General features: G+C 38.7%; 1 protein-coding gene across 1 annotated transcript in view; it reads right to left on the bottom strand.

Moving 5' to 3' along the window:
• SLK (STE20 like kinase) overlaps nucleotides 1-22,153 on the bottom strand; it is a gene marked incomplete at its 3' end in the record, with an annotated part of 46,377 nt that extends 24,224 nt beyond the window's left edge. The window contains exons 1-2 of the mRNA XM_082002369.1: nucleotides 21,721-22,153; nucleotides 548-712 (exon numbers count right to left, since the gene is read on the bottom strand). Of these exons, the coding sequence (XP_081858495.1) occupies nucleotides 548-712; nucleotides 21,721-21,870 (315 nt within the window). The 5' untranslated portion in view covers nucleotides 21,871-22,153. The remainder of the gene's footprint in view (nucleotides 1-547; nucleotides 713-21,720) is intronic.
• Between the last annotated feature and the right edge of the window lie 1,742 nt (nucleotides 22,154-23,895).

The following is a 23,895-nucleotide window of genomic DNA, read 5'->3' as shown; positions in this document are numbered from 1 at the left end:
ACAGGATATAGCAGATATACCCAGAAACGTATGCCCACTAACTATACTTCCATGTACAAATATCTAGATTTTAAGTAAATTAATTACGTTCTAAGTCCTGGGTAAACTGTCCTGCCTGGAAATACCAGTCAATTCAATCGTATCTAAAATATATACTTCACAGACTGACCTATTCATCACGTTATTTATTTTTCAGCCATGGATTCTGAATCTTACTCTAAATCGTGCAAATGTAATTAAAATCCGAGTCCTGCTGTTACAAGTAAGCACTAAAAACTATCAGATCATTTTGGTATATGGAGAATTTCCAAATTTTTAATTCAAAGTCCTGACCAAATGACTCAGTGTAGCTCAATTTTACAGTGACAATATCCTAAAAGACATACTCACAATATACAAATTAGTTCTGAAACTGAAATTGTCACAATAGTGACAATCCAGAAGAAATGTGACTGACAAGTGATCTTTTAATAAAGCCAAGGGAAAAAAGTAATTTCAACAGCCTTTTGAAATAAGTAAAAGCATTTAGAGAAGAAAAAATACCTACCCAGAGATTGTTTTCATAGTAGAAAGCATCTAGGAGCTTAACAATATTAGGATGATCACAGGATGCTAAAATATCAATCTCAACCATGTAATCTTCAAGTTCTTCTTCTGATTTAGTATCAATCACCTTTGCAGCAGCCAGTACTTTCGTTTCTTTGTTCTGAGCCTATAAAAGAAAAGTCACAGAAAATATATATACATGTGAACGTCACCAGAAAAAACCAAAACGTAACAAAAACCCCGCTCTTGACATTTCTGTACTACTTTCCTGCCTTTAGTTTGCTTCTCCATAAAGAGAGAATACCCACATATTAGAGACTAGGTAAATGCTAGAAGAAAAAGGGTTTCATAACTTTTCTCAAAGTCAAGAAACAACGAAGGACAGGAATATAAAAATACTTAATTCTCATCACATTCTTCAAACCATCATGCAGTCAGTAGCTTAGGGTCGTTACTATTTTGTCCTCCTCAGACAAAGGTCTGCACTGCTCCTCAAGAAACTACCTATTAACTCCTGGCAGCCTCCATCCTCCCATTTCTGCCTGCACAGCTGCTCGCAGAGCCAGGCAGAAAACAGCGACCAGCAGCTTAGGCTCTTCTTCAGCCAGGAGCTCCCATGTAAAAAAGCTGCCAAGCCATCATTAATTTTTCTCGGCATTTTACTCTCTTTGCTTCAGAAGTCTAGGAGCAACTCCACAGGCTGCTACTCGCGGAAGCTGGCCACGCTGAAAATGCCAGCCTCTACTCTCCACGCCTTAAGGCCAGGGAGCTAGAGCTGCTGGAGCGGTAAGGTCAGCGGGAGAACAAGTAAGATTCTGACTTGAAAAGCAGAAGGAAAACAAGACCTTGGGTACGCAATGAAAAAAAAAGGGCATTTCTGCTGTGCATTTAAATATTCTTTGGGTTTTTTTAAACATAAATTGCAAACAATTAGGGTGACTTATTTAAATAGCAAAAAGTTTCAGAAACCAGTTACTGTAAACACTTATTCACAGAATACTGCTGAGAAATGAATCCAGCAAAACAAGGCAAGGTGAGGCCCTTTTTTTTTAAATACATAGGGTATAAAGCAAATATTAAACACACATTTGTGTGTGTACGTATATACACACAGACGTAAAATTATACACCCTTTCTAATAATTCTTTCACAAGTTATGTTTGAAGGAATACTGTAACTTGGAATTCGGTAAACTTTAAACAAGAAGGTGTATCTTCTCAAGCCAGCATAAAAATACCACTTGATCAAGGTATTTCCAGTGGCTACCTTTTGCCTCTGAATAAATGAAGTTGTAGGATTGAAGTCTTCTTCAGCAATTATATGTAAAGATCATGAAGCAAAGGCCTAGATTTACTCCACCTAGCTTTAGAGATTCAAATGAAGTTAAATGAGAAGTAGGGACATCGGCTCTCTCCAAAGCAGCGAAAGACAAGAAGCTGCAGGGGCATCACAAGGTGGTTCATCCTGCCTCCCCGCTGGTGCGGCTGCTGCATGGGGCATCTTGGTCCCAACCTAGCTGAGACGAACCCAAGACAGGACACAGCAAGAATCCCAAAACCTGACTTTTGTCACCTAATCTGGTCATACCAGTATCAGACAACAGCTGATGTGAGACAGCAAGTAAGAATTCTTAAGAATGACTTCCAAGCTCTAAATATTATTACTTTCACAGCCATAAATAATTCTCTCAACGTGGAAAAAGAGAGTATTTAAAGATAAATGTTTAAGATAACATTCAGTAAAACAGCAGTAACAGCAAAACACTCTTAGAAGCATAGTCCTAGCTGATTCATCTTATGTTGAGGTTACAGGTTTTGTGTAACATTTATTTTTATCTCCATGTTCTTTCCAAAACAAAAAAACAACCAATCTTCCCAACCTCAATATTTGCGCTCCCATTTTCAACAACAAAGAGATCTGTATAACATTATTTGAAAACAAGCTACTGAGAAGTTTTCAACACACATTCTAGTAATAAAGAGAAAAAAGGTCTGCTTAATAATGCAAACATCATTTGTTTTGGTTTCATGTTTTATAGCAAGAATGAAAGACCAACCTTCCTATTCTAGAGCTGCACTGTAAATTAAACATGAAAGGTGAAACAGATGTCTGACTCCACAACAGAATTAGACTTGGTAGTTTCATATGTGCAGAAAAATGGCTGTTAAAAGCACCTTTCTAAATAATTCAAATACTAACTGTAAATTTACTTTTTTGAAACATGCATGGCCACGTGCTCTCCACTGTACCTTACAAGAAGAATACGTAAAAAAAAAAAAAAACATGAAAAAAATCTGAAATTAATTTTTACACAAATCTGCATGTAAACTATATAATGGTAATAATATTTTGTTTAAATAAAAATATTTTGAACTTCTACATCAGGTAACAGTAACAGATGTTACGTTTTCAGATTCAGTTTCACCTTAGAGAGAGGCATGCATTGGTAGATTAGCATGCATGATTACATGCCAGGGAGTTTGCTGCATTTATAGCATATATTGCTTTTTTTTTCCTATTGGCAGAGTACCTTTTATTTTGATTTTTCCCAGATCCTTTTGCTTGAAGTAACTAGAAAATGGTTTTGAATAAGGTACTTCTATTTCCCCCTTGTTGTAGCTCTATTAAAACACCTCATTAAAAACCAGAAGTGATTATAAAGACAGTATGATTATCTTTATGAGCATCTTAACAATTATAAACAAAACAAATGCTCGCCTTTGTTCTGACTTGAGATAGTAAAATTTTGTAGATCTAGATCTAGACTTTTTTCCAGTTCTCAAAAGAAAAAAGCTTTAGAATTAGCGTATTTCCACTGGGTATTTCTGAGGACTAATAAAACATTTAAGTATACATCAACCTACACTTGAAAAAAAAAATCTTTATATTTTTAAACATGATTTTAAAAGTTCTTCTTGAATAAGACATTATGCACCTACACCCCACAATGCACTCTATAATAAATACCCATCTATGTGACTTGCTGTAAGAAGCACGTAAGAAATATACTCTTTTGAACTGTGTAGGAAAGGATTTTACTGTTCATGTATAAGATTTATGTAGCACCGTGTTGTATGGGAAAAAAACCACTCTGGATTAAGAGGAACAAAAAGCATTTGTGTGGGTATGTTTGTTTTTTCTAGACTTTGGACAAAGTCTTTCTTCTGCCATATAACATCCTCCAAAGGTCAGAGCAGGAGCAAAAATGTGTGTGTAGATGCAGTCTTGATTTGCATACTCATTTTGCATCTGGGTACACAAACATTTGAAGTCAAATAACCATTCACGTTACTCGGAGGTTCCACCCTTCCAAAATACGTCCTCTGTCAGGAGTCCAGCAGTTTCTTCCTATATTTTAGCTCTCAACTCCCCATTCAAGTTACTCCAAACGCTCTGCTTAAATATATTTGATTCTGCTTCCATGACAGGTGATTTAAGCTTCAGTCCTACACTAAGAAATCCAAAATTTTCAATGGTTACGGTTCAAGGAAGAAAGGAGGGAGAAAGATTTTCTTTCTTTGCACTAACAAAATTTGATCTTTTCAAAAGATTCATACACAGTGGTTGAAAACAGAATCAGAGTAATTCACTCCCTCAAGAGCTGACTAATGCAGTATGACGAAGACATTATTAACTAATATATGCAACAATACATAAACATTGCAATCCTTCCACCAAAAATTCTATTTGGATTATATATTTAAGGTTACTGCAGCAAATGTTAACTTATGGAGAGATACTATGCACAAGGGAATGGCAAACTGTTACAGCACGGTTTTTGGAATGGATGGCACAGTCTCATTAGCAGAACACACACAAAAATACTGTTATTCTGCTAACTCTAAGATAAAGTACTTTTATAAAGATGGATTGCTGCAGGTTAGCATAGAATAAATATGATTGTGTAAGTTAGAACTTGCAAATTACTTTCTGAACCTAAACCCCTTACAAATGGCAATGACATCTAATGCACAAAAATGTGGTAAACATTTGAAAATGTCTCAGTACAAGAAAGAAGAATAACCATTCTACACAAAACTAGAATCTGTGAGTATATGAAATGTGACACCTCCCTATCGATCCTGGAATTTTTATAACGTATCATATATCCAAATATAAGCTCCAGAGCCAGAAGCTTTGTGAAGAGACTGATAGCAGAGTATTAAAAGGCAGGTTTACTGTCCGGGCACTCGGCCAAGGAGTTGCCTTTTCCCAGCCACGGACAGCAGGGAGAGCAGAGCCACCGTTCCACAGCAAGAGGATTACAGCTCACAGATAACTCATGGTCTTTCATCTTCAGATGACCAATATGAAGTTTCAGCCTTGGTTGCGAGGAGCTGTTTCAGTTTCCTACCACCAGCAAATGTTTCCTTCCCAACTGTGCAGCTCCGCTTCTGCAATGTATCATGTAGACATCCAAAAATTAAACACTATTTACAAGTGAAAAAAGTTAAGTACATCCTTCATCTATTGTTAGCCCACCGGAAACAAAGTTGAGATACGAGAGAGAAAAAGTTGTTCATCACCTTTCCTCCTGATGCCTGATCTCTTCTGAGGTGTTACATAACCACACTGCATGTTTTGCAGGCAGCAAAACAAATCAATTAAGAAGCTTTTCCTGCCTGACTCATTCTTCTCAACAAAACTATCGTCATAATCACAGATCATCAAGGTTACCAAAAAGTGAAAAATACACGCATAGCTATTCAGCAAAAGATGTGTTTGCACGTAAACAGCTACACTTGTGTGTAAACCCGGGATTGTCAGATCCAGCTCCATATATGCTTTCCGATGATGTCCGAGTAATCAGTACTGAAAAGCTGTCCTCATACAAGACAATGGCAAGAGCTGCTTCTCAGAGCTATCAGAAAGCAGTGGATATCAGGCTGTCTTAAACATATGAACTCAGGAAAAAACACTGCTATAATTTCAGATTTTAACAGCCTGATCAAATCAATCTGTACGAAGTAGTGTGGCCTACTGGAAAAACTACACTGGACTTTGTTTTGTATAAATTTACTACACCGTATTTAATATTGTCCTGTGCATTTTGAAACTAAAATGGCATGATTGACCAGTATCAAGTGTTCAAACTTCTTTTCAAAACATGGAAAGGGGTTCTTTAATAGTGAATTTTATTTAAAAAGAAAAAATCCACTTTAATCAGATAAAAGGAAGCATTAGTTCTAATATCGAATGTTGAGAAATGTAATTAAAAGTGCCAGTTTGAATTCAAGAGCAAATAGCTACCTCTGCAATATTAAATAACAGTTTTTACAATAAATCACAAGTTAGGCCAATGAAGGAGATGGCAACCTCTGCAGATTTCTTGAAATTAAGATAAGCCAGTCATCTCAAAGAAGCTACGTTATTTTGCACCAGTCCTCACTGCACAACATTTGAAAGTGTAGTAGTAATAAAAAAAAAAAAATATAGATAATTTCAATTTTTTGTTTAATCACACATATGGTTGGTCCAAGGAATTGAAAACCAGCTAACTTCAGTTATACCTGCTAAAACTTGTTGAAGTGACTGTTACAAAAGAACTATGCAGAAGAGAATGAAAGGATAGTATCTACCAAAGATGATACACCCTTAACCTACAGCTGATCAGCCAAAATTTTTCCCTGCCTGCACAACATACCATAACTACCTACTATACAGTTTCTTCTACTTAACAGATGTTTAATGCGGGGGGGGGGGCAAGAAATAGAAGCATAGATACAAGTGTGTCTGTTTCCTACAAGCAAACAGTATTACCAACAAAGTGGAGCCCGGGGTTCAACCCAGACTACTGAAATACATCTTTACGATACTGTGGTCTGGTGTTGCCTTTGTGGCTATACTAGTTTTGGAGCGGTTTCCATGACAACTTCACTCTTTTACCACTATCCTTGCACTTCGTACTTACTGTGGTTCTTCTGCTTCCTCCATAGTTGGTTTCTGAGGATTCCACAAGTTATTTTTGTGAGTGGTATGGAATATAATTTTCATGTTTAACCTCATGATTCCCTTTATGTATTTTCATTAATTACGTGGTATTTTGCATACTAGTTAAGCAGAGTTCCCATCCTGATTCAGGCACTGTGTCACTGAAATTGGAAGGAATATTTATATCCATACTTGAAAAGTACCAGGGCTGAACTGGCAAATATGTGCAAAACAACAGTCCCTTAGAGGAAACTTAACAGAGGAGATTATATCAGATATTAGCATAATTTCTCTTACTTAAGCAAATCCATTGAAAAAAAAGAATAAAAATAATAAGAAAAAATTCTAAACACTGTCAAGAAAAATCTCCAAAATATGCTATGCTGTTTTATAACAACACATTATTATTTTCCGTTCTCTTGTTGCATGATAGCTCACATAAAAGCAACGGGGGAAAACAGCCAACAATATTGGGAAAACATTTGTAACTAAAGCATTAAGTGGTGTCAGAGGTATAAGTGCAAAGGACTGGTGTTTTTTCCCTAAATTCAGTTACAACAGCAGCACATACTACTTGCAAAAGCAGCATTAAAATACACCATTCTGCATTACAATCAACTCCTATACTTGAGGAGGGGGAGGTGTGACAAATTAAGATTTATCCCTGCAGTGCTAAGCTGCTTTGCCAGTATCTTTCATCTACAGAAGACACTAACAGTTGCCAGCAGAGGTTTTCTCCATTTTGTCCAGCACCAGACAGTGTCAGCCCTGAACTGACGGACAACTTCCCAGGAAAGATAGGAGCCCAGTCTATCTTCACCTTGGATTACAGATATCCTACAGTTATTTATTCAGTCTTGTGTCATTAATAAAAACAAAACATAATGCTTACTGCTTATTAATTCACATGTTTATTTTAGTCCCTACAGCTTAAAATTAAGTCCTTATTCCAGCAATAAACACACTTTTATTCCAGATGACAGAAATTAGTAATGCCTCCAAGAAACAATGATATCAAGAAATAATTTTTAATCAAACAATTGCTAATTCTAGCTGCTCACTAGAATTACTTCTAAGACAACCAACAAGCCAGAGTTTAAGCTGTCTCCAGACTTGTTTTTTCAGAAAGGTATCATGCTGCCAGGTTGACAGTTGACAATTCTATTATTTGCTCCTGATAATTTTATAATTTGACTGAACACAGGACTCAGATTTCTTTACCTGGGAGGATTCTATGTTATAATCTTGCTTCTAGATATCAACATCTGTAACAATGCTTTAGTTGACTGGAGACGAGATTTCTTTCAATAACACTGGAGCTCAGAGAGCCAGTGTGAAGCCCAGGGAGGCATTTGGAGTTGTAAAAGCTAACTCTGTAGCTTTCTGCAAACAGATACACCACAGAGCATTTTGGCTCAGGTAGTACCAAGTCGTTTACTAGCACTTTACAGACTACATAGTGGAGATTCACGGATGTACACATAACAACCTAGAATGTTTGGGGTTTTTTGGTGGGTTTTTGTTTTGTTTTGTTTTTGTTGTGTTTTGTGTACATGTGTGTTTGGGAGGGGTTTTTTTTTGTTTTGTTTTGTGTGTGTGTGGTTTTTTGGGGGTTTTTTGTTTTTTTTTTTTTTTAAATAAAATGGCTAGCCCAACCCACAGTTCTGCCTTATCCTGTTCCTTGGAGTTAGGTTACCAAACAAAACTGGGATCTCCTCTGCCTGCGGCTTTTAGCCAAATCAGATGTAAGGTGGCTACAGCTGTTTGCTGACCCATCACAGCTATTCATGTATAACAAAACAATAACAAAAAACCCCACACATCTGACCTGAGCACGGAAAATTCTGTCTTTCCAAACTGGAAATGAACAAGTCAACAAAATAACAAAGAAAGATGACAATGCCCTTTAAGAACTCTTCAGAAAAGGCCTTGTGACATGTTACTAGGGAAACTACGTAGTCATCAAAATGAAATGTGGCACAGTCATTAAGTTAAAAAAACTTGCTGTCAAAAAAGTAAAGAATATTACTAAAAGCTCTACATTTCATATAGCAGAACAAAGACTTTTAAGGACCTCTACTAAGACAATTTATTTTATGTATTTATCGTAGAAGATGATGGGATATAACAGATGTAACTAAACTGTCATTTAAAGTGTATAACTAGATCAGAAATATGGGCAGTTTGGGAAAAGGTTTTGCATAATTTTATACTGCAATGTGAACCGTATCCAAGATTTGCAATGAGCACAGCTAAACAGCCAGCGAGAAAGTATTAAATAAAACAAGATGAAGCATTATCACCCCATTTCATTCTTTGTCTTGCTAAAATGTACAATAAAGTACACTTCATATATTTTAAGGGAAAAATATAAACTATATAGGCAGATTAAGAGTCAGTATTTTACAAAAAGACGCAACAGTGGGAAGTGAAACGTGACTACATCAATACCACATTAAAACTGGCAGCAGCTCTTGCAAAACTATCAAAGCATATATTCTGTTGCTCCATCCATGCTCTAGTCTCTTGAGATGAAACTTCCCCTATTTCTGAAGAAAGAAAAAAGGAAGTAGAGTAGATTTTGACAGCTTTCATAAAAAAGCTGCACAACACCATCCCTGGGTTTTTTTGGTGGTTTTGTTTGTTTTTTTTTTTAAAGTAAAACTGTTCTAGAACCCAATTCATATTCTTTTTGTGGTATTAATGTATTTTTTCAAGAATGGGAAATTTAAAACGCTAAAGGGAAGTTACTGCTTCCTTGTAGATACATATTTTTAAAACAATGTAATAGAAACTAACTGCAAAGACAGCAACAACAACAAAGAAATCAATACAGTTAAGCCAGTGTCTTTCAGCTCTCTAATGTAAACAAGTTATTTTCAAGTCAGTTCTACAATGAACTTTATTAATTACAAAATTCACCATGATGATGTATGCTATTCAATGCTTATACAGTCTGTGACTTGCCAGTAGTTTTCTTGTGAGTCTTAAGTAATGACCCTAAAGCTACATACCATCTCATGAAAACAAAGCGAAATCTTTGGACATGCAAGTTAGAAAGGTTGCCTCACATACAGCTTATAATGACCTTGCTATCTTACTGCTGCAAGTATGACGTCTCAAGAGATTATAAAAAGCCATCTGAATAAACAGTTGGTATTCCTTGAAAACTGGCTATTCAAGTGCCACAAAAATAGCGTCTTGGGTTCTGTAAGTAAACTTCATTCATATTCAGCACAGTAATGGAACATGTTGCTTCTGACGTTGCCTTTCAGATTCACTGTTTGATTTGTTAGGTTTGTTTTTTTTTTAATTGGTGAATTTAAACAACAAAACAATTAAGAAAACTGACTACTCTAAGAAACTATATGAATGCAAATCCTATTATTTATCTGCTGATTTCAGAAGAAATTCTAATTTAGAAGCATATGCTGATGAGGATAACCATTTTCAAATTCTGATGTTTTTTGCACTTGCTGCTTGCCATTGTACCAATTAGTGTAATTCATTCTGAACGTACCTAATATGCTAGCGATATGATAATGACCATAACTGCATTAGTTGATAAAATTACTGAAATCCAGCTAAACAAATCAAGATAAAATACTTCAACACTTCGCAGAGCTTGATGCACAAAATACGCAAAGGGAAAACAGTTGCTTTACTCAAGACTTTCGCAACTAATGAACTTGTGGGCTTCTATCGGTAAAAGACTTTCATACAACGTAGGAAAAATGTCCTTCCTCCAACAGAACTGCTGAGTATCATGTCAAGTTAAACACTGCAAAGTTAAGTACACAAGATGTTCAAGAGGAAGTACTGGTTTTGTCTCTTGATAGCGTGGCAAAGTTACTTTTAACGGAATTATGAAAGCTCTATTTTGCCCATGTGCCCAAGAACTGACAGCAATGAGGATGGACCAGCATAGCTGTTGGAGATGAAGTAGTCTTCTCTTTAGCAAGACTTCCCTCTTTCTTCTACTCCTCCTTTTCTCTCGTTTATTTTTTTTATTCTTTTATGAGGCCAAAGGCATTTTGATGCAGAAGGCTACCTTTTGTTGTCTATTTGTACACTGAGAGGGAATGCAGAATTCCATTCCTTTTGGAAAATTACCTAAGCCATTTCTTGCTTCAAAATACAGTGCTCACTCTGGAATTCAATTCAGTTTCTGTACTTCCCTCATACAGGTAAATATAGTGCCAAAAAGAAATTCTTACAGAATTTTCACTCTTTTCTAGCAGTTATGTAGCACTCCTGAAGTAAAGAAAAGAATCACCACCTGAAACAGAACTGGGAACATAGACTTTGAGTAAATTTCCAGTTAAAGTTATGTCTTCATAACAAAATTCTTCTAGCACAGACATCAGTGATGCAAAGGGACAGAACTACCAGCTGATGACAATACCAACAGCAGCATTTAGCAAAACTGCCTTTTTATCAGTACTGTTGCTAACAGCAGATGATATATACAACACAAGTACAGCTATTATTTCTTTTGTCCTGACAAAAAGCATTCATCTGACACCTTAACAATTTCAGAATATCGATATGCCACCCGAATGCTTCCCTTTTATAGCTATTTCAGCCAATGGTGACACTGTCCTGTCATTTTTCCCTTACATCAGCACCCTCACTTGTCTGGCTCTCCCGTGAGCTGGTCTGGGGAGCCAAGAAGATTACATGTACAATCAGCTTTTGTACGGTTTAGTTCCTTGAACCAGATCATCACAGGGCTGACAAGCACCAGACCTATCACATGGAAGGAGGTGGGAATGGGAATAGACTGCCAGAACTCTGGCTGCATTGACTTGCATCGTTGGAAACTGTTGTGGAAAACAGTCGTAGTAAAGACCCAGCCACTCGTTATTCAAAAGTCGCTTCTGTACCTACCAAAGGTAGGTACCTACTTCTGTACCTACTGAAATGCACCACTTTAAGACGACCTGTTATTGACTGTTTCACTTAGTATCACGGTTCGATACTGTTTTAGTGCCAGCAATTTGAAAAAATCTTCTTCATATTGCACTGGCTCAATGGTGAGGTCCCATGATGGGCCACTAAAGACTACAATAGCATCAATAAACACCAAAACAGACATCACAAATAGGAGAGTTAACAAGCCTGTACACTAGCTCATTTTTATATTTCATTTTTAGATGTAAGGCAAGGTATGTGGGGTTTTGTTTGTTTTTATTTAAGTATAACACGCTAAATTAACAAACAGCTTCTAGGGTTATTAAGCTGACCAAGAACATCTAAGTTTGCTACTGAGACAGCTTTAAGTTCTTGCTACAGCCAACAGCAAAGGAGGCGTTTTCAGGTACCCCCACTATCCCTGTCAATCAATAGGAAACCCCTGACAGTATTCTTTTTGTTTATGTGTTGTGTTTGTTTGTGTTTATGTGATGATCCTTAAGCATTCAGACTCCCCACCCCAGAGGGATGAGAAAGAGCAGACAGTGCTACCTTCTTTCACGTTAAGCTTGGCTAATGCATCTTTACTGGTAGTAAAAACTAGTTGGAAAGGGTGAAAGAGTATAAAAACAAGCTTGGCTTAACTCTAAGGGTACCCATTTCTCTGCATTACTGGAATGATTTGAGTTCATTTTGAGGATAATTCCTGTTCAAACTCTTCCAACCATAGTTCTCAGTGATGATCACAGTTCACAGTTTTTTCATAGCGTAATGTAGTTGCACAGACCTATGGTTCTGACCCATGACTGTCTGGCACTGAAAACAGAACAGTTTGCCTGAATCATGAACTGACAGATTTGTGGCACCCGCAGAAGCTAAGCAAGTAAGAGAATGAGAGGAGGACAATTAAAATAATTGAAAGGTGAAGCAGCTGTCTTATAAAACACACACTAAAAAGGTTGGGCCTCTTCAAACAGGAAAAGCTGAAGGTGGGGCAGGAACATGACTGAACTTTAAAAAATAAAAAAAAGGCAGCATATGAATTGAATAAAGCCCGATTGAGACAAAAGCCATGAGGGAGATGAGGGTTTAGTGCATGCTAATTCTTGCTGAAGCACTCAACTGACATTTCTCCATTAAGGTTTTACTGCCTTCTGATTACAAGGTCTTAACTCTTTTCCTGGTAAAGTACTGCTGAGAAATACAAATGAAAAGTCATCTTCTATAATGTGAAATTCAGACACGTGTTAGAGAAAAGCTTTGGGTTTACAGCATAAATCTGTGTGAGGAAAATCATTACCTACAAGACAAAGAAAGAATAAATTCCAGTGCAAAAAGTCTTGCCAAGTTATTACTGTATCATTAAAAAGTTACAATAACTTCGCTCACAACACTGTTTTCTGAATCATGGTTATGACTAAACATTTCTAGAGACAAAACCCAGTTCCTTGAAGTCCTCCTTAAATGAGAAGGTCTCAGACAGCTCTCAAATGCTGTTCAATGAGATAGGAAGAAAGTAAAGGGACGGTCTTCTCCAATTCATTATCAAGCTAGATGGATGATTCTGCCTTAGCATGGGGATTCACCATTGCTTTCATACCAAGTAGAACAATCTTGATGTGGGCACAACTTAAGTTCTAGGGTGATGGTTCCCCAAAAAACTTCAGCAGACTCTATAGTTGCCCTTTCACCCTCCGCTCACCCGCTCATTTTGAGTAACTGCATTAATGCAACTTTAGAAAAACTCTTTCTGAAAATAATAAAGTCCCTTTATTTGTCATGGCCTCCTTCAGTTTCAGATTTTCTGAAACAACCACCAACAGCCTAATTTTTAAGACTGACACTTTAAGGTAACGGCCACTTAGTCCTCCGTAGTAAGGAGAGATTTAGCAATTTTTAAATGCTAATCAATAAATTGATTTGGTTATGGTAGTACAATCCTACTTTTTCAGTTCTTTGTATTCTTCTCCGTAGAAAAATCAGTAAAAATTAAAAACTGTATCATAGAACAGCATGCTTCAGGTAATCAGAACCTTCTTAAAGCCAGATTTTAGGTGGAACTTGACTCAAGCACGAATCCATGCTTGAGCAATTTCTTGCTCCAGGCTATAGGTAATTAACTAAAAAGAAAATGGCTGAAAAATACAAACATGGCTAGATAAAGGGGAAAAAAATTGTGTCTTTCAGCTTTCAAACCATCATTCACGCATAGGTGTTTTACATTAACCTCCCTATATAATATAAACACATGCAACCCCACAGAATACTGCAAACCAGTCTTAACCCAGAAGAGTAAAAATAAACAAGAAAAATCTTTAACTTTAACATTGTAACTTGCCTTTACATACATTTAGAACTGCTTTAAGAAACAGTATGTCCTCCTACAACCAAATATTATACTTTTAAGTAGGTGCAATAAATATACGAATAATCTTCCATTACTATCTCATTGTGAATTTTTTGCTTTAGGTTAATCTTCTGCTGCATGTACTTCAGTTGGTTTGTATCATGAATGCAGAGCATATCCAACAGAAAATGTGAAATGCCAATGGAAAATTAACATTTACAGTAAAGCCTTAATTTTTTGTTGAAGTATGAGGTAGCCTACTAGCTTTTATTGAATATTACTTAGCCAATTCTTATTACCCAACATCCTTCAAGCATATTCTGCAAGTACTAGGTCTTCCTTCTCTCTAAAAAGATCCTTTCACATTTCTGAGTGGAAGAAAATGTGTTTCCACATGACATATTTGAGAGTTAAAATTTCTTTCAAGCATTCCATACCGTAATCATGTTATAAAGCCATAGAGGGAGTTGCAGTATGTATTTTACATGGGTTTGGAGAAAAATTGTAAAACATTCATTTTTTCACTCTGTGCTATTAATTCAGTCTGCTTTGTTTTCTAACTGCGGTCTGCTTTGTTTTCTAACTGCAAATTTCACGGTTTTTCCATCACTGAACGTTGAAAACTGGAACAATCCAAACAGTATGAAATGAAAAGATAGCACAAGCATTGTATTTGAGTAATTTGGCAGCTACTGTAAAGACAGACAATAGGCAAAAGAGGTGAGACACTATGAATTTGTCAATTCCGTATATAATCTGAATATAATTAAAGGTTATTGGGGGAGCACAAAGAAGCAAAGACCATAAAAGTATTCATAAATAACATTTCAGGCACCAGGGTCTCAAGGAATGCATTTGAGAGATCAAACCAGAGAGTTTAATTACATGCTGCCTCTTTCACACAGACACAGCTGTCATTGAAGGAGAATGATGTTTATAATCTTACAAGATTCTCAAAACATGGGTCATGGCCCATGAAATATGTAAGGCCCATTCATAACTGCATGCAACTGGAAAAAAAAAAATCCCAAACTGGGGATTGTGGCATTTGCAAATACAAATCCAACAAATTATTTCTTCAATATTGGTTATGGGGCGGTCAAAACTAGAATTTGGGTCAACACCAAAAGAAACTTGTGAACTACTGCAATAATAGCCTGTATTACTGCTTGGAGGATTGTATTATTGGAAGACTACTTCCCTGCCAAAGATTAAGTTCAAAAGGTTTAACCAATTTGTCAACAAAACCTGTTAAAAAAACCCCCACAACAGGACTCCAACATTTTTTAGCTCCTACATCAGAATTATTTAATTAAATAGACTGCATCTGACTTAGATATGAAGAATTATTTCACCAAGTTAGAACAGCTTAAACACACTTCATTCTGCTATCTATTTGACAACATTCAAGTTACATTCAGTTTATGTCTGAAATCCAGAATTTTACTCTCCAGACGAGAAACCAACAGCCCAAGCACTTACACAAATAGTTAGCTAAGAAATCAGAAATATCAGATTACATGTAAGAATATAGGAACTTTTATAACATAGATAAATAAAATGAAACAATTATTTCCTATTTACTTAGAGCTTTAAACAGTTTATATAACTGTGCTCACACCTTGGAAAAGATGACTGCCTTACCAAGGAGTGATCATGAGCATTCTATATTTATCCTCCACAAACTTGTCTGCAGTTTTAATTCTGAATGCAACACACAGACAATACATTACTCATAAGTTAAGTATTGTGATGCTGATTTTAAGCCAAGTGACTTCAAGATGTCCAAAAAGCGAGACACAAAACATGTGCTATACTTCTTACTTCTTTAGAATATTTCCTTGCTACAGATGAGATGGAAAGGAGATACTACCTTCTGCAAATAGCCATTGAAACCAAGAAAATTATCTCAGTTTGCAGTCTACAGATGACTGACTTGCACTACCCATTTCCTCAGAAAACTTAGCAAGAGTGACAATAGGTGTAAAGAGCTCTGTAAAGCTTTCCCCTTGACACATTTCCCAGGGTTTAAAACAGTGATATTGCCTTTTCCTTATCTGGTATCTTCAACAGGCTAAAATTGCAATAGTGTGAAAATAAAGATAACATTATAGAGCAACTCAGCAAGCTGATCAGCAAGACTAAAACGCTTTACCTTCTATGAATGGTCATGCATCTTTTTCTTCATCTGGACCATACACAGCAGCCCTAAAATACTCAGGCTACTCTTACAGAAAGGACTGCTCTTAGAAAGCTTTAGGTTAAGTTTTAGTTCTATTTTACTTAGACTAAATATTTAAAATTGAACATTGCCATCTTATACATTAGTCTCTTGAGAGTAAATCAACTCTCTTCTCCATCTACTAATGCCTCTATGGCCAAACAAAGCAACATGGCGTTTAAGTGAATGTTATTAATTCAGATCTCCTGAGGACAACTGTACTATTTTACTGCTCCAGTTTAATCAGAGGTCAACTTATATAGTCAATTATGAATGAAAATAGATTAGAACAAAACATATTAAGTATAGCAAACAATTTAAGTCAAAATTGCCAAAAGTTCTGCACTGATTCATTCTTATTTATTAAAATTCAATTTAGGACATTTTCACCTGCTTTTTCTTTCCAGGCCTAGGCTTATGAGCAGAGTCACACATGCAGCTTCAGGTTCTCAAAACACAGTATTTGACTGGGAATTTTCAAACGTGAATTTATCGTCCATCTACTACCAAACATACAGGATTTCAGACGAACTCAAGCGATACCCTTCCACAGGGAACTGTATCTTTTATATAGGCATGTTTGTGAGTTCCAACAGCTCTAACAAATTCTTCTAAAGAATTAGCGGAGCTAATGACACCAGATAAGTCAAAAGACAAAAAGCAGACAAAAACCAGCATATCAGTGCTTCAGCTTAGATATCAAGTAAGCGGTCAAAATCTATTCCTATGAGTGTTGTTACAGAAGTAAAAGATACTGATCCTAGCAAGCAGCACGATATCCATCCGAGCAAGCAGCATGATATGCTAGTATCATTAAGATTACTTCAAGTTGCAATACTCAACTGTAGGAATTATTTAGATTGATGTGCTCTAAGGCCACAGAAACTAGGCAATATAAATTCTCCTTACTCTGCCCCGATTTTGTTTTCGGGTCAGACTAATTTTCTAGGATTAGAAAATAAGTTATGATGTTAGTGGTACGCAAAAAGTACTTCTAAGCAGCCACCATCAGCTCATTTTTTAGCATTAAAAGGAGGTAAGGCTGCATTATCATTAAATAAGTAAATTGGTCGAGTCTTATTAAATCACTATTTAAAAATTGCATTTGTTTATATCTGCCGTAGAAGACATTAAGGCAAAAACAAGCTCTCCTGTAAGTCATATAGGTACTTTACAGGTAAAATTGTTTTAAATACACAAACAAAAGCTTAACTGAAGCAACATCATTAGTTTATTGGACTTGAAGAAACACTATTATGAAAAGTCCACTATCATTAGCCAGAGGTGAGTTTGTAATAGCCACTATTTCAAAGATAAGTACATAAGAATACTTAAAGTAGTTGTAATTTTCAAAAAATAATGCATTTGGGTAACGCTGTTCACCATGATTATGGCTACCAACTTCTACAACATTTCTTCTCTGAACCTAAAGAGAAAGCAGAATAGGCTTTTTAACCAAGCATCAGTTAATTGCTGAGAGTTGGAAAACTTGTCTTAGTAACTTGAAACGAAATAGAAACATTTGATTTTCCAAATTCTATGATAATCTTGTATACACAATACTTCCAACATCTTAGATTCAGGGTGATAACTGGGATACCAGAAATGGGCAGAATATTCCAATTCAAACTAAGAAGCATGAATGCAACTCAAAACCAAACAAGTATGAAGGATTCTCTAATAATAATTTGTCAGTTTCTATTAAAATATATATACATGCTATACATATTCTCTCTACATGGTATGTGTATATATAGATACCCTATATCTTATATAGTATGCTGCCACATATATTCTACCACCATAGAATCTGTTCCTATAGAAGACTTAAAATTAGTATATTTGTACAAATGGTACCAACAATTATAATAACGATGGCCAAAAGACCGTGTATTTCTTGGAGGAGTATCCTCTAGTAAAGGGCTCAGAGATGACACCAACTAAACACTAGGAAAACGACTTTCTGCAATATAAGTGTTTTTATATTCATGTATAATGTTCTGACTACCAAAGCTGGCATATCTTACTGAAATATAGTCCCAGCACTTTATTTCATTCAAAAGCTTAACTTAGGAAGATATCTGCATTTTAATTAGTTATGTGCATCACTATGATAAAGATTCTCAATCAGGAGCTTTAGCAAGAAAGAGCCACAGAATATTAGGCATTTTAAAGGTCTGTTTTCACACCATCTGAACGTTAACTTCTGGGAATTTAGAACGCAGCTTAAAGCTGATGAAAATCTTTAAGACTTACTTACACTGATTTACTTTAAAGCAATGTTTACTTGTGTGCACTGAACTGATATTTGATACAACAGGGCAATATAACACACAATAAAGTAACATGATATAATAATGTAACTAATTTCTAAAGCAAACTGGTTACAATTAACTTTAAGACTAAGAGCCTAAGACTCTTCAGGGGACTTAACCTGATCAAATCAAGAGCAGTTTCAAACTTCCTCTCTTTGCTTTTTTCTTTTATTTCTTAAAAAAAAAAAAAAGAAAGTAAGAAAGAAAAAAGAGAGTAGTTTGTGATCTAACTGCCAAATTTCAAAGTTGAGATCAGCCTCCGATGCTAGTATTATGCTTCTTCAGCAGCTGTCAGAACCCTGGCAGTCCATTCAGTAATTCTAAATCACACATGAAAGGCAATTAAAGAGATTGGAAAAAAGGCCTATCATCAGCAGCCTAGAAAGTCTCCATACAAGGGCCATCACCTGATACTGAAGTACTGCAAGGATCTGTAAATTGAAAAAGGATGGAAAACTACACCATTATTCATTAGCCAAGAGCAAAACGAAAAGAAAACAACCTAAAAGTGGCCTCTTTGACGAGGCTGAAAAGGGCTAGAATGAAAAGTCCTATACAACCATAAACCTTTACCATCAGTAGTCTGCAGTTACACAGCTCCTCTGACCACAGACTTGCGACAGCAGTTGAAACACTTAGAAATACAGTGGTTCTAAACATTTACTTAGAAGCTAGTGAATACAAATGTATGAATTGTCAGAGCTAAGAAGGCTTTAGAAAGCTAGAACAGCTTCAAAGGAAGGAAGCTCTTCCAGTAATTTCGCTAAGTTATTAAAAAAATAAGCAAGACTTTTGTACTTGATTGGGAAGAAGGGGAATGAATCACAAGTTTTCAATATCCTTAAGACTTCTGTATATGAAACTAGTTATCACTAGACATAGCATTTTTTAATCAGCTAGGCTTCATAATGCTGTCAGAATCATTTAAGAGTTGCTTTTCGGTATTTATTTAAATATTTGATACTTTGACCAGAAGATGAGTTACATAACTAAATCAAATACTCCTCTACAGGAAATCAGAGAATGTAAACCAATCTAACCTATTTTTTAGTAAAAGTCCAAAGTATATAGAGCCTTATTTATCGGGCAATTCCATTTTACCATGTATCTGCCAAAACCCTGCCGCACACTGACTCCTAGGATCTTAAACAAAGGCAAATGTACTTTTGGCAAATCTAACTGTCACTAGGGTGTTGTGTTGTTTTTTTTAAAACAAACAAACAAACAAACCAAACAGCCAGCACACAAACAAAATTAACCCATCCCCAAATATCCCAACTTACATTACTTAAAGACAAAGCCTTCAAACGTTGACAGTTCTGTTCCAGTTCATAGTTTTGATTCCAAATTTGAGAAGGTATTGAATGGCTATTCTTGCAGTTTCTCATTTGAGGTGTACATCCAAGAAAGAACAACCTAAGACACCCTTGCTTTCAAAACAGTTTCTTGCCAAGCATGCTCACATGCAGGAACACAAGTACAAGTTAGTATCTGTGCATAATCCTCCCTCTCAAACTAGATGGAAACAAAATGATTGCTGCTGAATACATGCAGTCAGAGACTTTTTTTTTAATGGGATTTTTTTTCCAGGAGAACTAGTACCTCTTAACTTTCACATGTGCTACGTTCACCAAGTTTACCAGTGTAACTGAATGTTTAATTCTAATTACGATTATTTTTTAAATAGGGTTTAATTCTGAAAAATTCCAGCAGTTTACACTTTGTCATTTCACACTCGGAAATAAATCTCACAATGAAAAATCATATCCAACTGGAAAAAAAAAAATCTCTTCTTGTATCCAAAGTACACTGAAATGCAGAATTTACCAGTTGTCTTGCTCAGACACCTTCCTCTACAGACTACTGCTACTACAGACATGCCTACAGATAAGCATGAGGTGAGAAGAGATTTGAGGATGGGAAGGGAAATACATATGGGGGAGGAGAAGACATTTAGTATTGTGCTTTTGGGGCTTCCCCAGTCATCTCTATGGGACAGAGCATTACATTCACCAAAAAGGAACAGAACTCCCCTATGAAGTTTAAAGAAGCAGTTGAATTGCAAATGCTGTTAGAGACAACATTATGTTTTTATAGTCACCAAGCTTTATGACATGCAACTTCATCCATATTTCCCAGTCATTTTAGTAAAAAAACAACCAAACAACTCTCCCATATTCCACACTGGCATGAGAATTACCATCTAGACTATGTATTACAGCAACATCAAAGTATAAACTAGAATCTCTGAAAATAGAACATTGACACAAATTCCTGGGGTGAAAAAAGCCCACCTAGCATTCTGAACTAACTGCAGCACTTTTACTCAAATTTACAAACAGTTAACACCACAGTACAATAAAATCTAAAATAATTTCTACAGGTTTCATGAGTACCCAGATTCCATACACTCTCACATGCAATATTCTAAATATAAATGTTTCTTGATCGAATGAGCTTTCAGTAACACTGCAAAAGCTATTCTTTCTCACACTATTTTTTTCTAGTCTCAAGAAACTGCTCCACAGTCTCAGTTCATGTCAGTTTCCCCATTCTCTCATACTTATCTTCCATGATGTTTTTTTCCACACTATCCCTAAACCAAACGTGGAGCATTAATGCTTTTTTAGAAAGAGGAAGAGTAGTTAAATAATTGCCTGAAAGCTACAGTCTCGCCAAACACCAGCAGTGTTGTATTTCTGCCATTGTACTCTACTCAGCTTGATAAATTCTAGATAAGCATCCTTAAAAACACTATTATTTTTGTACCAGTATATTTGAAGATTCAAAGATCAAGCAACTGAGAGCAGTTAGGGGATCCAACAGAGGAATTCTGACACGTAAAGAAAGCCAAGAGAACACAACTATTTAATTCAGTTACACACAGAACAAAACAGGAGAATGACCATTAAAAGCGATGTGAGCTTGGCCCTATAAACTACGCACGAGGCACACAAGTCAATTTGACCGTTCATGGGCTTCCTTCCGTACAGAAACTTTTTTAAAAAAAAGTATGAACTTGACACTTAAGAAAACACAGCCTTTGTAAGGTTAGAAGCCATCCTGTACACGAATCCAAAAAAAACCCCACCAAAATACCGGAGAAGCAAGCGATTCAGCAACGGGCAGGGTGGAGCAGAAGGCGGGACAATGACCTAATAGGTCTTTTCTATCTTTAGTTTCAGGAGCCGCCGCGATCACACGCTCCGCTCGGCACACCGCGGGGCCCGGGACACGTCCCGCCGCGCAGGGCGGCCGGCGGGCGCCGCGCTTACCCGCCTGACGACGCTCTCCGGTAAACCGGACGCATACAACAGGTCCCCCAAGGCGCCAGAGCTCACAGGCCGGCGAGCTGCGGGCAGCGCTGGGCCCGGCAGCAATACTGCAAGTCGGGATTTAGCTACGAGCAAGACTACAAGTGCTCCGCGTCGCCCGCTCGCCCTTACCTTGAACACTTTGCCGAAAGCACCATCTCCCAGCTCCCCTATGATCTCCCAGAACTCCTCAGGGTTCAAATCCCTCTTGACGTGCTCGTATTGTTTCTTCTTCTTCTCGCCACCCAGCTTGAAGATCTTCCGAAAGTTGAAGAAGGACATTTTGGCTCCTGCCGAGGGAGGCCAGCCCGTCGGCGACCAGGCGGCGGCGGGCGGCGGCTGGCAGTGCCCCCTCAGCACTCCGTGACCATCCGGGGCGGGCCGGTCCTGCCGGGCGCGATCCCCACGGGGGCCGGGGGAACGTCCTCACGCCGCCTGGGAAGCCGTCACCGCCGGGCGCCGAGAAGAAACGACACGCCGAGATCCCGCCCGGAGACCCCCCAAAGGAGCCGGGCTCTCAACACCAGCAGCGGCGGCCCCCCTCCGCGAGGGGCTCTGCCTGCTCGGCCGGGCCGGTGACCAACGCGTCAGCAACAAGTGCCGGGCTCCCTCCTGGGGACGGGCGGCGGCGGCGGGCGGGGCGGAGGTCGGAGCCCGAGGAGACGAGCGGCGGCGAAGAGATCACGGCTCCCGCGGGAAGGGGGCAGCGCGGATGCGCGCTGGGCAGCGGGGAGCGGTCACCCCGCTGCCCGCCGAGGGCGCTCCCGCCTCGGAGGACAGGGCGGATGTAAGGAAGGGAGAGGGCTGCCCTTCTTCTGACTCCCGGCCGGTGCCCTCACGGAGCGGGTCCCGCGGCGTCCTAGGGTGGCTGCGCGGAGGACGGCGACGCTCCCCTCCCGGTTTCTCTCCCGCTCGCTCCCCCGCCCTCTCGCCGAGCGGGGCCCGGGCGGCGCCGTTTCCTGCGGGGCGGGGCGGCACCGCCTCCTCCTTCTCCACCCGCCGCCGGCGCGTGCGCCCCGTGTCCCGGCCCCTCTTCCCGCGCTCCCGGAACCGCCTCGCGCCCCGGCAGCCGCCACCGCGCTAGCGCACGCGCGCTACCGCCTCCGCCAGCGCATGCGCAGGCGCTATACAACAGCTCCGCCCTCCCCTCCCAACGGTTCGTCGCCAGCAAAGGTGGGGAAGAGGCGGGGCTTCCTCTTCCCACATGACGCGGCGGCGGCGGCGCGAGCCAATAGGAACGCGCCGAGGCCTCCGGCGGGTAAGTTAGGGTCTGGCCTCAAGATGGAGGGGGGTACCCCCCTTCCCCTTTCTAAGGGCCTGGGAGGCAGCGTTTGGGGTGGGTGGGTTCCCCTCCTTTCTCCCTGTTTTTCCTTGGAGGTAGGCAGCGTTACTCGCAGTTGGAGGGTGCGGGAAATTGCTTTTCGTTTTCTGGTAGTTGTTACGGGAGGGGCTGTGAGGAAAGAGGAACCTTTACCCTCTGCTGAGGTGCTTATGCTGAGGGACACCTCTCTCCTCTCCTACTTCTTCTAAACTGTCCGGGATAGGGAAGGCATCCCCAGTCCTGTGGCAGAGGGTGATGTTTCTTAGGTAGGGGGACATCTTCTTTCAGGGCTGGTTACATACCTTGAGTTCGTCTTTTCAGCGCAGGTAGACTCTTTCCTCCCCCCAGATTGCTCCCAGGTCTTTTTGTTGCAGTTGAAGGGGGTGTGAGGCCCTCTTCGTCTGCCCGGAGTGTAGTGATGGCAGGTGGTGCCTCTTGGAGAGCTTGAGCTTGGGAGTGGTTCTTTCGTGAAGGTGTTGGTAGAAGAAGGCAATGTTGGGAGACTTTCTTTTGTTCGTGAGCCAGTGCTGTTCCTAGACCTGCTACTGGTTTGTCACAGGGTTCAGTCATAGCAGGGTGTGATGTTAATGTGCTGCACGTTTGGTATCCTGTGAGATGTAATCAGTGTGACAGACTTGAATTTTCTTATCTCACCACCTCTTCACACAAGTGATTCCTTCATCAGCCTGAAGTATGATTGTATTTTAATAGTTGTGTTGTTTATATGCCACCAAATGTGCAGTATTTTTTCACATGAAAGCAAGAGATGTTCCACTTGCCTGATTAAGGGGCAATTAACAGACATCTTGGAGGCAAAGTTTAGGCTGTGATGGGAGGCGGGAAGTCGATCTTGCAGTTACGGCAATGATGTGAGACCTAAGGGAGATGTGATGATGAGACAAACACCTGGTGAAAATCATGTAAGGCATTATCCTCATATGAACCTGAGTGCCTGCAGTTACCATTAATTTAAACTGCATTATAAG

This window comes from Phaethon aethereus, assembly GCF_964289735.1.
Source record: "Phaethon aethereus genome assembly, chromosome: 7".
In the NCBI taxonomy this organism is placed as follows: Eukaryota; Metazoa; Chordata; class Aves; order Phaethontiformes; family Phaethontidae; genus Phaethon; species Phaethon aethereus.
This window is presented reverse-complemented; position numbering and strand designations above follow the sequence as displayed.